Below are 13859 nucleotides of genomic sequence, written 5' to 3' on the forward strand. Positions count from 1 at the left end.
TATTAGTGTTCATATATATATATATATATATATATATAAAAACTCAATATGAAAATTCATATGGAATATGTTTTCAGAAATAAATGTATTGAGAAATAAGATGACAATTTCAATGTTTTTCTTTGCAGATACTTCCCTTTCCTGGCTAAACAGAAACCTGGGTACCCAGAGTATGATATCCTAACCAACGTTTTTGCAATTCTCTCAGCAAAGAATCTCTCTGAAGCCACAGCCTCTATGGTGATGGATATAGCCGATGACCTTCTTAACCTTCCAGATTTTGAACCCACAGAAACACTTTTGAGCTTGCCAGTAACTGGATGCGTATACACAGAAAGTGCAGATGGTATGTGTGCTGTACAAAGCAAATGAGTCCTAGGTTTTTGAAGTAGCGTTTGTGCCCTCAGAAAGGAAAAAGTCCATGCAATTTGACTCTTTTAATTACTTATATTATCAAAAGAGTTTCTTTTGATAATAGGAATTAATGCCAATTTATATAAACTGAATTTTCTTTGCAGTAGTAGAAATTTAGATTACTTATGCTCCAGAACACTCAACTATCCATCAGGAAATTATTAAAGGACTTCCACTGCTGTGTCTCTGAATTCTTCCTGTCATATTATCCTAACAGTTCTTTTACTACTACCAAAAATGGTTTAAATAAAACCTCAGGGATCTCTTACATAATTTTTAATTTAGCTAATAATACATCTATTATGACTAAGAAAATAAGTAATTTAATCTTTGGAGTTTAAATTTGTTAAATATTTATAAAAATTTGAGTGCTTTGTCATTATGAAGATAGTGTGTGATTATCTTTTAAGAGAATAGTTAATTAAAATCAAAACATCACTGTTGTTTTTTTTGTTTTTTTGTTTTGTTTTGTTTTGTTTTTTTCAGAATCTATCACGATGGGAGGACGATTAATTCTGCCTCATGTACCTGTAATTCTCCAGTATCTCAGCAAAACCACAATAAGTGCAGAAAAGGTGAAAAAGAAAAAGAATAGGGCACAAGTCAGTAAGGAACTTGGCATTCTATCAAAGTAAGTGATACACTGGTCCTTAAAAGATAACATTACCATCCGTGGTTTTAATTTTTGCTGAATTTTATCTAGTTTTTCAATTATTTTAATAACAAGTTGAAAAGGTTTTCAGTATTTTTAAATGCCCTCCCTTTTTAAGTTAATGTAGAATTCCTTTCTCTCCTGGAATATTCATTAGAAAACTTTTATGGCATCTTCATCTTATTACAAAAGAACAGTCTTCAAAATTCTAAAGTAGACTAATAGATTTGTGTATTTTGTTCAGTTAGAATTTTGAATTACATGAGATCACTTGGTTTTCATATTTTTTTAAGTTTAATTGATAAAAATAATTCATTTAAAAGAGCAGGTTGTGGTTGTTTTGTTTTTTAAGAGTGGAGATCTTCCAAAGATTTTTAATGATACTCTTTGGCAGTAGACCTAATAATATAGAATTGTGATTTCTGTAGCAAGGTTGGTAAACAAGAGTGCAGAAAATGTTTCTATTTCAAGCTCTAAATTGTTACAGTTTATTTCTGTTACCCCAACAATGACAAAAATGATATATTAGAGTCTTTCAAGAACTTCTTTGAAATGTTTTATTTATACTATTGCATTTCTAAGTTATTCAGAATGGGAAACCACACAAAATACACTCATTAAATTTTATCGCAGGCTGTATGCTAGTGAAAAGAGGCTAAGAGATTAGACACCAGGAAGACCAACGTTTGAAAGGCCTGCTCTACTGCTTCTTAGCCATGTGACATCAGCTTCTCTAAGTCTCAGGATTTTTTGGACAAAATGGGGCTAAATATAATTCCTACATTGAAGGGTATTGTGGGAGTTAAATTGAAATACTGCACATAAAGCCTTTAAAAAGTGGCATTTAATGTCATTTTCTTTGTAAAAGAAATAGCGTCAAAGTATAGCATCGATGTTTACTCTGACCCACCTATAAAATCAGACATTATAAGAGAAATAGATTAGTAGCCGTGAACCTGAAGTTGGAAAGTGGATACTGCTGAGTAAGTGTGTTAAACTGTTCCTACATGAACACATAAAAACCGTCTGTGTCTGTTACATGTTTTTCTACAAAATGTTTAATTTCTTAGAGAAGTATTCTTAACTTGTATGTCTTCCTTACATATCAGTTTTTCCCCTTCTCTAGGATCAGCAAGTTCATGAGAGACAAAGAACAAAGTTCTCTACTCATTACACTTCTCCTTCCTTTCCTCCAGCGTGGCAATATTGCTCAGGTATAAATTCACAGGACATTGGCTTTGTCTTTTTTTTTTTTTTTTTAAAGATTTATTCATTTATTTATGATAGACATAGAGAGAGAGGCAGAGACATAGGCAGAGGGAGAAGCAGGCTCCATGCCGGGAGCCCGACGTGGGACTCGATCCCGGGACTCCCGGATCACACCCTGGGCCGAAGGCAGGCGCTAAACCACTAAGCCACCCAGGGACACCCTGGCTTTGTCTTTAAAGTGGCACTTTGTTATTAAGATTAATCAGCGAGCAGTAACTTCGGTGGTTAGATTCTGTGATGTATTTGTGAAAAGACTTTACACAGAGATATAAAATTAAAAACAGAGGAGAAACATTGGAACAGAAGTAGGAATGGGGGCAAGCAAAAGGGTGGAAGCATTCATCATCAATCCTTTCTTTAGCTTCCAATGCATTTCACGATTCTTTTCCCTCTCTCACTTTGATCAGTAAAAAATCTGGATCCCAAGAAGTGCATCGTATATATGGATCACAGTTGTAGAACTGAATGAAAAGTCAGACTATATTAATATCACTTGTAGCTGAGTTTCTAAGATGGTTTTCAAACCTTAGTTCAATCTCGAGTAAAAAAGTCTTCCTGTGGCTCAAATTTAATGAAGCTTTAGTAGCTACACTATCTCTTACCACACAGTAATTCAGGAGTAGGGAGACCACAAATCTATAGACAACCGGAAGTGTGGATTTTTCTTTGGACTAGACAGTAGACAGTTTTATTCTATTTTCTATTAGAATTAAAGGAAGAAATTTTTAATGGACATTATTGTGGATTTTATGTTAAGATGCTAAGAACTTTTAAAGGCCTGTGAAACAACTTTTATAATTACTACTTGTGCTTCTTATTCATGATTGTTTTCTATGCAGTAATACATATTTAAAAATTTTATTTATTTGAGACAGAAAGAGAGAAAGACCATGAAGGGTGGGAAGGGGCAGAGGCAGAGGGAGAAGCAGACTCCCCAATGAGCAAGGAGCCTGATGCACAGGGCTTGATCCCAGGAGCCTGAGATCATGACCAGAGCCAAAAGGCAGATGCCCAACCAACTGAACCACCGAGGGCCCCACCCCCCACTTTTTAAGAATTTATTTATTTATTTGAGACAGAGTGTCTGTGGTATATAACAAAGTCAAGTTGACCAGTTTTCTAAATTACTGAAATGTGATTTCTCTTAATATTTCTTCTTAAGGATACAGAGGTTGATATTTTGGTGACAGTACAAAACCTGTTAAAACATTGTCTGGAGCCTACAAGCTTCCTCAAGCCTCTAGCAAAACTCTTCTCGGTTATTAAGAATAAGTTGTCAAGACAGTTGCTTTGTACAGTTTTCCAGGTCTGTAATACTCATTTTTACCCCAAACCCCTTTTAAAAAAGATATCTGACATATAACACATATTAACAGCTTTCTTGGTGCCAATATGATGTTTCATATAAATTTAAGTGGAAAGAGGGAGTTGAAGAGAGGGGGGCAGAAAAGTTAAGATTTTATTCAGTAATAATATACTATTTTGATTCCTTTTAGACACTTTCTGATTTTGAGAATGGATTAAAATATATTACTGATGTTGTCAAGGTAAGAGAGAAAGTCTTATTTCTCTTTTGCTTCAAAAGTATTATCATTTTTGTTTGCTTAAGATTTATATACCTTCATCTGTTTTCTGTATTTCAATGTTTTCATTTCTTGTAGCTTAACGCTTTTGATCAAAGACATCTTGATGATATCAACTTTGATGTTCGCTTCTCAGCATTCCAGACGATCACCTCTTACATTAAAGAGATGCAAACTGTGGATGTTAACTACCTAATTCCAGTTATGCATAATTGTTTCTATAATATGGAGGTAGGTTTTTATAGCAAAAAATTTATGAATTGTTTCTCGTTGTTTTGATAACACAACTATGTGACCTGATTTCTTAATTTGTGTTTTGAGCAAGACAAGAGTTCTTGTGTAAAATTTTTAAAATATTTTTTAATTTAAATTCAATTTACAAAAAAAAAATTTCAATTTGCCAACATATAGTATAACTAAATTTTCTTTTAGTTGCAGGCTATTTTGTTTGGTGAAGACCATATGAGAATAACATTCTCATGATTGATTGATTGATTGATTGATTTTACATTCTCATGATTTAAAAGACCAATATCTCGAATAAAATAATGCATGTGGAAGCACCTTGAAAAATCTGAAAGCTGTGTAGTAAAATCAGGAAATTTAAAAAGAAAAATAGGGAAATTGATAGAGATAGAAAGTAAGTTAGTAGTTACCAAGGGCTGCTTGGGGAGGGAAGACCTCTGATTGGTACAGGGTTTTGTTTTGAGGCTGATGAAAATGTTCTGAAGTTGGATAGCAGTGATGGTTACATAGCCTTGTGAATATACTAAAAAAGCACTGAATTGTACACTTTAAAAGGATGAGTTTTATAGTATTTCAATTATATCAGTTTTTTGAAGTTTCATTTCTATATTATTTGACAATGTGCCCTCTTTTATTGATAAATATAAAGGGTTTGGACGATATTAAGTACTATGTTTTTGTCACTCAATTAAAACCTAAACTGGAGAAAATAAAACCCTTGGTTTATTGTTAACTATATAAGGGTATCCGTAATCTCTTGGTGGCATTTTATAGTTATTCTCTGGTATTATATAATTATGTAATATATGAAAAAGTAATCTCCCCATCTGGGGCTAATTCTTCATATTTCATGTCAAATTCCAGCACAGAGAATTCCACATCACTGCCTGGTTGGCTGAGCTGGCAATACTTTTTCCACGTTCACTACCTACATTGCTCAAACCAGAAACTGGAACACAACTAACCAGAATTATATCAGCCAACTTTGTTATTTTCAGTGATCATGTGATATTGAATATTGAAAACTGGCTTAGTGCTTTTGTTCTTTTTGCTTTGAGAAATAAAACTAACTGAAAAGTCTACTTCATCATATTTTCCAAATCAGAGTTTTATTTTTCAGTAAGCATGATTTTTCAAAGTTATTTACTATAGGCATACCTCATTTTATCACACTTTGCAGATACTGTTGGGGGTTTTTTGTTTTTGTTTTTTACAAATTGAAGGTTTGTGGCAAGCCTGCTTTGAACAAGTCTTATCAGTGCCATTTTCCCAACAGCATTTGCTTATTTTATATCTCTGTGTCATATTTTGGCAATTCTCAAGTTATTTCAAACTTTTTCATTATTATTATATTTGTCATGGTGATCTGTGATCAGTGATTATTACATACTGAAATCACAGATCATGATAAGTATTTTTTAATTAAGGTATGTACCTTGTGTTTTTAAACATAATGCTATTGCACACTTAATAGATTACAGTATAGTGTAAACATAACTTTTATATGCACTGGGAAACCAAAATATTCATTTCACCCACTTTATTGTGATTTTCACTTTGCTGTGGTGGTCTGGAACCGAACTCACAGTACCTCTGAGGTATGCCTGCCTAGCCCTACATCGGGTTCTTCCTTAGGTATGATGTACTTGGGGGACATTTCTTAGGAGAGAGTTTACATAGAAGAGAGGCAACATTTTGTAAACTCTTCCATTGGAAAGTAATATGCCATATTATAGTTATTACACAGAATAATTTGGGTTTTTTTTCCTGTTTCCAGTTAGGAGACATGTCTTTAAGTGATAATGCCAGCATGTGCCTAATGAGTATCATCAAAAAGCTAGCTGCCTTGAATGTCACAGAGAAAGAATACAGGGAAATCATTCATCGTTCACTCCTGGAGAAGTTAAGGAAAGGATTAAAGAACCAGATAGAGGTATTTGGGTTTGCAGTTGTATCTTTGTCTCTTACGTACTTCTGTTATGGGTTTTAGTTTTGTTTTTATTTTTCCCTACTTATGCTGTTGTTGAAAAGCAGTCAGGGTTAGTACGTTTAATTAAAATACTTCATTGCATCAATACTTTCAAACTCTTGAGAGTGGGAATAGGAAGGAGAGTGACCCCCTCTGTGTTTACAGTGGGAATGTTTTACTTAAAAAAAAATGTACAAAAAAAATTATAGTAGCTTTTTTCCTGTGTTTCTTAGTATTACCTAGATAGCAAATTCTTAAAAAATTTTTTTCTTAACTTGGCATTTACAGAATATTCAACAGGATTATACCACAGTGCTTTCCTGTTTAATTCAAACCTTTCCATATCAACCAGAATTTAAAGACTTGGTGCAGCTTACTGATTGCCATGATCCAGAAATGGACTTCTTTGAGAATATGAAACACATTCAGGTAGAAGACACTTCTGTGTTGTTTTTTTTCTGTGTATAAAATAAGAATTTCAAACTGTTCTGCTCATTTAAAAAGATTTAAAAAGATACAATTTTCCAAAAAGTTTTGAGCTTCTCATTCCTTGGTCTTCGATTGTCAGTCAAATTAGTGCAGGAAATGATCATTTTCTTGGGGTCTGTTTTCTTTTTTGGTTTACAAACCAAAACAATAGCGTCATATTTCTCTGCCATTTTCTAATATATGTATAAATACTTTAGGATCTATCATTAAGCAAATGCCATGGATTCTATCTCTGGAAGCGAATCAAGGCACAGGTGTTACAGGCTTACATAACACATGGCCTGTATTTCATTCCTTTAATCTTTTCATGGAAAAGGAACATGCTGAAATGGAGCTAGTTGTAGGTAAGTGTGTTCAGTAACTAATTCTTACTTTATTTAACTCACAGATTCACAGAAGAGCAAGAGCCTTGAAGAAATTGGCAAAACAACTAATGGAAGGCAAAGTTGTACTATCTTCTAAAACTCTTCAGAATTACATCATGCCTTATGCCATGACTCCAATTTTTGATGAGAAAATGCTCAAGGTAGGACATGAGATCTAGAAACCATTAAACCTCTACCCATACCAGGACACACTTTTCCAAAATGCATATGGAGTTGGTAACATACATATTGATGTTGTCACCATAATTAGAGATTTAAAATATTTCTGAAGCCCTCAGAATGGTACTTGGCACATTGTAAATGCTCTATAAATGATAGCTATAATTTTTATTTTAACTATTATTAGCTCAGAAAGGCCAACCACAAAATATTTCCCCTCTTAGAAATAAATGATCACATTACAACATAGCATACTTTTATTTTTGTATCATAAGACTTAATTATGGTAAATGCCATTAATCAGCATTAACAATCATTATTTTTCCAAATGGCTCATAAGAAATGAATTAAACAATAGCTACCTTTTCTTTAGCACTATACCAGTTAAAGGAATAATCCTACTTCATCCTCACCACAGCTTAACCCTGCGGGGACTCTTGTTACTCTTTTATAGGAAAGTAAACTGGGAATAAGTGAGATATTTAACTTTCTCAAAGATGTACAGAATGAGAATCAGTATTTGAACTAAGGATTGTCTTCACTATTTTACTACATAGTACCAAAAACTGCCTGGCATGTTGTAAGGCCTTGATAGATATTTATTGATTAGGTTAATGAAAAGCAGTACCCAGAAATTTAAGTGTATTTGAGGTGATATCAGGATTTGTGACTTGAATTTACACTGTGTTGATCACATGGTGTTGTGCAAAGTTAGATTTCCTCTTGTTTCAAAAATTTTTAAAGAATTACCTAAATAAAAAGTACTCCCCTAAATTCCAGTTTAAAGTCAGTAAGCACAACCAACTTATACTTTGATGGCAGCAAAATAGGAAAAGGTGTAGATGGAAAACATAAATTATATTTATTTTGATTGATGTTAACATGATGTATCTTTTTAGTGTTTTATTTTTAACATTTATCACTTTATATTTACAGTTGGTTTCTAGTATATAGTGTATAACTGGGTCTTGGTTTTATCAAATCTGACAATCTCTGCCTTCTCATTGGTCTTAGGCCATTTACATTTATTTATTTATTTATTTATTTATTTATTTATTTTTAAAGATTTATTTAAAGATTTATTTATTTATTTATGATAGACATAGAGAGAGGCAGAGACACAGGCAGAGGGAGAAGCAGGCTCCATGCCAGGAGCCCAGTGTGGGACTCGATCCCGGGACTCCAGGATCGCGCCCTGGGCCAAAGGCAGGCACTAAACTGCTGAGCCACCCAGGGATCCCCGGCCATTTACATTTAATATTATTAATATGGTTGGGTTTAAATTGTTGATTTTATTTATTTCCCGCTTGTCTCTTTTTTTTTTCCTTGGATTAGTTGTCTTTTTAAAATGATTTCATTTTATCTCTCTTGGCTTATTAGTTATCATTGAGCTGTTTTTTTGTAGGTTTTACCTCTGTATCAGTTTTAAACCATACCATACATTGTTAGTATTTTTGCTTTAAACAGTCAATTATCTTTTAAAGAGATTTTCAAAATAAGGAAAGATCTTTTATATCTGCTTACTTATTTATAATTTCTGGTCTCTTCCAATTATTTACAATTTTCCATTCATTCCTTTGGGTAGATCCAGACATAATCTTGTATCATTTTACTCTTACAGGAAAACTTCCTTTAAATTTTTTTGTAGCACAGGTCTATTGTTGATGAATTCTTTCAATTTTTATTTATCTTTTCTCATTTTTGCTTTTATAGACTGTTTCTAGGTATGCAATTCTAGATTGACAAGTTTTTTTTTTTCTTTCTGTTTTTTAAAGATAATTGCTCTACTACCTTCTGGCTTATATAATTTCCAACAAGAAGTCATTCCTGTCTTTGTTCCTCTGAGTGTATCTTTTTTTTTTTTCCTGGCTGCCTTGAAAATGTTCTCTTTAACACTAGTTTTAAATCATTTGATTACAGTGTGCCTTAGTGTAGTTTCCTTGTTTCTTGTGCTTGGGGTTTGTTGAGTTTCTTGGATCTACTGAGTTGTAATGTTTTTCAAACATAAATTTTGGATATTATTTCTACAAAGATACTTTTGGGTCCCCTTCTTGCCTTTGGAGACCCCAGAATATTAGGTCATTCAGACTTGTTCTAAATACACTGAGGCTCTTTTTTTTTTTTTTTTAAATTAGTTTTCTGGGTTTCATTTTGTTTCATTTCTGTATCACTATATCTCCAAGTTCACTAATCTTTTCTTCTGCAGATTCTAATTTGCTTTTAATCCCATCCAGTGTGTCTTCCCTCCCAGAACTGTCTTTTTCATTTCTAGACATTAAGTTTGGGCCTTTTTTTTTTATTTCTTATCTCTCTCTGCTTAATATGTTCTTGCTTTCCTCTCCCTTCTTGATCTTATAGAATGTAATTTCATCATTTGTCTTACTGCCTTTGTCTAGTATAGGTCTGTCATCTGTGTCATTTGGGGATCTGTTTCAACTGGTTGGTTTTTCTTCTTGTGAGAGGTATTTTGCTGCTTCTTGGTATGCCTGTGCAGCTTTCCTCTCTGTGTAGCTCTCTCCTCTCTGGTGCTCTGCCCTTTGGACACTAGTTGGCCACATCCTCAACTCTGCCTCCGTACATCAGGGAGACCACTGAGCCCTTTGTGTGTTTCTCCTCCTATGAAAAGAACCTGACAGTTCTTCTCACACAGTGAATTAGGGCAATTATAAGACACACTTCATTTGCCTTTCTCTCAGGGAACACTGAACTGTACTGCTTGATGTCCAAAATCTGAAAACTGCTGTTTCATATATTTTTGTCTATCTTTCTGTTTTAAGGTATGAGGATAAATCCAGTCCCTATTCTCTATGATGGTATGAAAGAGCTGTCTCCAAGGCAGTGTACTCTTGAATGCTGAGCTGTGCATTAAAGTTAACTTTAGCATTTGTCAACTTTTTACACATGAATTTAATTTCATACACAGCCTGTAGGCTTAAGCATATTAAAGTACAGTGTCACTCCTTTAATTTAATAGGCATCTTTTCCTACAGCTAAGAGGGGAAATGGAGTATAGTTAGGGCACTCTGCTGTAATTGCTGATCACCTACTGTCTAAGCTAGACAGTAGCTTAGACATGAAATGAGCCCTATATTTTGTTAGGAAATGTTTATTTTGTATTGATGCTCTGGATTTGTTTTACAGCATGAAAATATAACCATTGCTGCCACAGAAGTTATTGGAGCTATTTGCAGACATCTCTCTTGGTCAGCATATGTATATTACTTGAAACATTTCATTCATGTTTTACAGACAGGACAGATCAATCAAAAGTTGGGTGTTAGGTATGTATGGTCAAACTTATTTTTGTTTTATTTTTAAAATGTCAACTTTGGGGGCACCTAAGTGGCTCCATCAGTTAAGCGTCTGCCTTTGGCAAAGATCATGATCCTAGAGTCCTGGGATCAAGCCCCGCATCAGGCTCTCTGCTTGGCAGGCTCTCCCTTTCCCTCTGCCTGCTTCCCCCCTGCTTGTGTGTGCCTGCTTTCTCTATCAAATAAAGAAAATCTTTAAAAAAGAAAAAGAAAATAATCAATTTTGGATTATTTCCTAAAGCAATCTCTTTAATCTCGGTTTACTTTTACCTTCTGTTAATGAAGTTATGCTAATGTTTGTTAAAGTCAAAAATAACTAAAGCTGATAAAAATAATTTTAATGTCTGTAAGTCTTTAAATGTTTCCTTGTAATCGTCAAATGATATTGTGAATCAAACATTTCTTTGTACCTTTTTTTAACAGTTTGCTAGTAATTGTGTTAGAAGCATTCCACTTTGACCACAGAACTCTTGAAGAACAAATGAGAAAAATTCAGAATGAGGAAAGTAAGTTTTTAAAACTTTCTTAAACTAAATTTCCATTCTATTTTTGGATAATTGATGATAATTAATTAAAGATGACAGAATTGAGCTTACCATCTTTTTCTGCTCCTATAAGCAGTGACCAGTGAATGAGTCAGGGGAAAGTTAAAGCAGAGGGTTTGAAAATTTGTGTAAAAACTTATTTAGCAGTAGAAAAGGCTGGTCCAAAAAATCTGAGCTGTAGATTACTTATGTAGAAATACAGTTTTACACCTGCATGTATGGAAAGCACATTAAGCAATGAATGCAAAATTTAAAAGAATTAAAAATTGGAGCAACAGTTAATGAAATATAAAGTAGATATAATAAGAAAGGATCATCAGATCTAAAAATAGATATTTGAAAGATTATAAGTTGGCAAAGCTCTGTCAAGATTGGTCAGTGAAAATAGAAGGCACAATAAACAACATTAGAAACTTTAAAAGGTCACAATTAAATGAAAGGTAAAATAATGTTATGATCTTTGTACTTAAAATTTTTTTTTTAAGATTTTATTTATGTATTCATGAGAGACAGAGAGAGAGAGGCAGAGACACAGGGAAAGAGAGAAGCAGGCTCCATGCAGGGAGCCAGATGTGGGACTCGATTCTGGGACCCCAGGATTGCGCCCTGGGCCGAAGGCAGGCGCCCAACTGCTGAGCCACCCAGGTGTCCCAGTACTTACAAATTTGAAAACTTGAGTTAGACATACAAATTCTTAGAAAAATAAAATACAAAAGGTGGCTTTAGAGGAAATAGAAAATCTGGGTGTATCTCTCTCTAACCACTAAAGAAATTGACTCTATAATTAAAAGACTTCTCCTGATGAACATACCAGGTTCACAGGTTTATAGGCAAATTCTATAAATATTTAAGGAATGGATAATTTCAATGTTATGCCTGCTATTTGAGACGATTGATAGAGGAAGCCTCCACAAACTCACGAAGTTGTTATAACTGGTTAGTGGAATTGAACGCATTAAAAAATGTGGTCATCTGAAGAGACAAAAGGGAAACATTTGATTAAATTCAGTATCCATGATATCAAATAAGGAATAATTAGAAATTTCCTTAACCTGTTAAAAGAAAAAAATGAACACTTAAATGGGTGAATAGATTGTTTTTGCTAAAGACATTGAAATATTCTGGCCTTCAGTTTGCACTACTCCCAACATTCCTTCCTATTCAAAATTTTCTAATTCTTTGGTTCACAGTAAAATTACTATAGAGCCACGCTAATTAATAACAAAGACTGGTTTGAATTTATAGGAACTATTTTGTTTTTTAAACCATTGATGTACTAAAGCCCCTCAATGGTTTATCTTCAGGCAGTGGGATCTACATTTTGCAATTTTGCATAAAAAGAAACATTAAAAATTAAAATACTTAATTTGCTTAACTGTCTCTTTCTTCTTAGATATGACTGAAGTTTGAAACATTTATTGAGTACCTACTATGACCTGGGCCTTTTATAGATATTATCTCATTTGTTCTCATAAAAATCTTATAAGAACCTTAGTTGTTAGTTACCCCATTATTTTTGATATGAGAAATTACAGTTCAAAAATGTAAAGTAACTTTCCTAAAGCTACATGGCCAGTAAACAAAATAAAGACTAAAAGCTACCATTTTTGAAAGTCGGTGCATTGTCAAACATATTTTGGGTGCATTATAAACTTTATCTCAATTAATCCTCACAATAGCCTTGCAAGGTAGGTGCCATCTCCATCTTATTGATAAAGAAGCCAAAGCCTACTAGGCTTAGGTTAATTGACTGTGGTCACATGGATTATTAGCAGAGCCAAGCCTAGACTTGCCCCATAGTACTGCACTGCCTAATTTTCTTTAGTAAACTGAACCCTATATAGTAAGGGACATTTCTGCATGAGAATTGTTGGTCGTCATTATGTTTTTCATGCTCATAAATATAGGTTTTTGTTTTTGGAAACCTCCACCCACAGTACTTTGGAAGCTTTTTTTCTTTTTTTTTTTTTTTAATATTTTACTTATTTATTCATGAGAGACACAGAGAGGTAGAGACATAGGCAGAGGGAGACTGATGGCGGGACTTGATTTTGGACCCTGGGATCATGCCCTGAGCCAAAGGCTCAACCACTGAGCCACCCAGGCATCCCTGGAAGCTTTCTTTTGGTTAAGAATCTCCTTCCGGCCTAGTCTCCTGGTGTGTTCCCAAAGTACCCTGTACTTGCTGTCCTACACTCATAATTGTTGATTTACCTGTCTCTGTTCCTCACTAGGCTCCAAACTGTAAGAAAGCAAAAAACCATAACCCTTTCATTTAGTGCTGTTTCCTCATCACTTACCCGGCCTACCTACCCATACTGATAACTAGATAGTTTTTATTAGATATTGGTGGGAAAGACTATGTAACACAACTGTGTTGTTTCCTTATTTGATTTAAAGTGACTTTTGTTGTTTACTAAACATAGACACAATAGAAGTGATTGAGTTGCCAGAACATGAAACCATGGAATTAGAGCAAATGGATGAGGAAGAGAAGGAAAACGAATGTAAAACTTTGTCAGACGACAACAAGGAATTAGAAAACCCTGATCCAGCTAGTCGTGAAGAGACATCAGCTAAAGAACCTGAGTGTATCATGGAGTCTATCTCTTTCCTTCCTCGGAATAAGGAAGAATTGGAGAGAACAATTAAAAATATCCAAGGAACGATAACTGGGGATATCCTACCCAGACTCCACAAATGCCTCGTATCTACGGTAATCATTCTGCTTGGGGTTCAGGAGGTCTGTGTGAACCAGGATGTTTGTGGGATCCTGTCAGACTGAGACTCCTAACCATTAATTGATTTCAGCTTTTGGATTTTCTTTTACCTCAAC

The 13859-nt window shown here is 34.1% G+C and overlaps 1 protein-coding gene across 1 annotated transcript in view; it reads left to right on the plus strand.

Moving 5' to 3' along the window:
• The window catches only part of UTP20 (UTP20 small subunit processome component), a 95652-nt gene that overhangs the window by 59572 nt on the left and 22221 nt on the right, over positions 1 to 13859 (plus strand). The window contains exons 30-41 of the mRNA XM_025439330.3: positions 129 to 346; positions 901 to 1045; positions 2193 to 2280; positions 3498 to 3641; positions 3832 to 3882; positions 3997 to 4149; positions 5942 to 6097; positions 6422 to 6562; positions 7011 to 7148; positions 10309 to 10448; positions 10902 to 10984; positions 13450 to 13739. Of these exons, the coding sequence (XP_025295115.1) occupies positions 129 to 346; positions 901 to 1045; positions 2193 to 2280; positions 3498 to 3641; positions 3832 to 3882; positions 3997 to 4149; positions 5942 to 6097; positions 6422 to 6562; positions 7011 to 7148; positions 10309 to 10448; positions 10902 to 10984; positions 13450 to 13739 (1747 nt within the window). The remainder of the gene's footprint in view (positions 1 to 128; positions 347 to 900; positions 1046 to 2192; positions 2281 to 3497; positions 3642 to 3831; positions 3883 to 3996; positions 4150 to 5941; positions 6098 to 6421; positions 6563 to 7010; positions 7149 to 10308; positions 10449 to 10901; positions 10985 to 13449; positions 13740 to 13859) is intronic.

The sequence above is a fragment of the Canis lupus genome, chromosome 15, assembly GCF_003254725.2.
Source record: "Canis lupus dingo isolate Sandy chromosome 15, ASM325472v2, whole genome shotgun sequence".
NCBI classification, from domain to species: domain Eukaryota; kingdom Metazoa; phylum Chordata; class Mammalia; order Carnivora; family Canidae; genus Canis; species Canis lupus.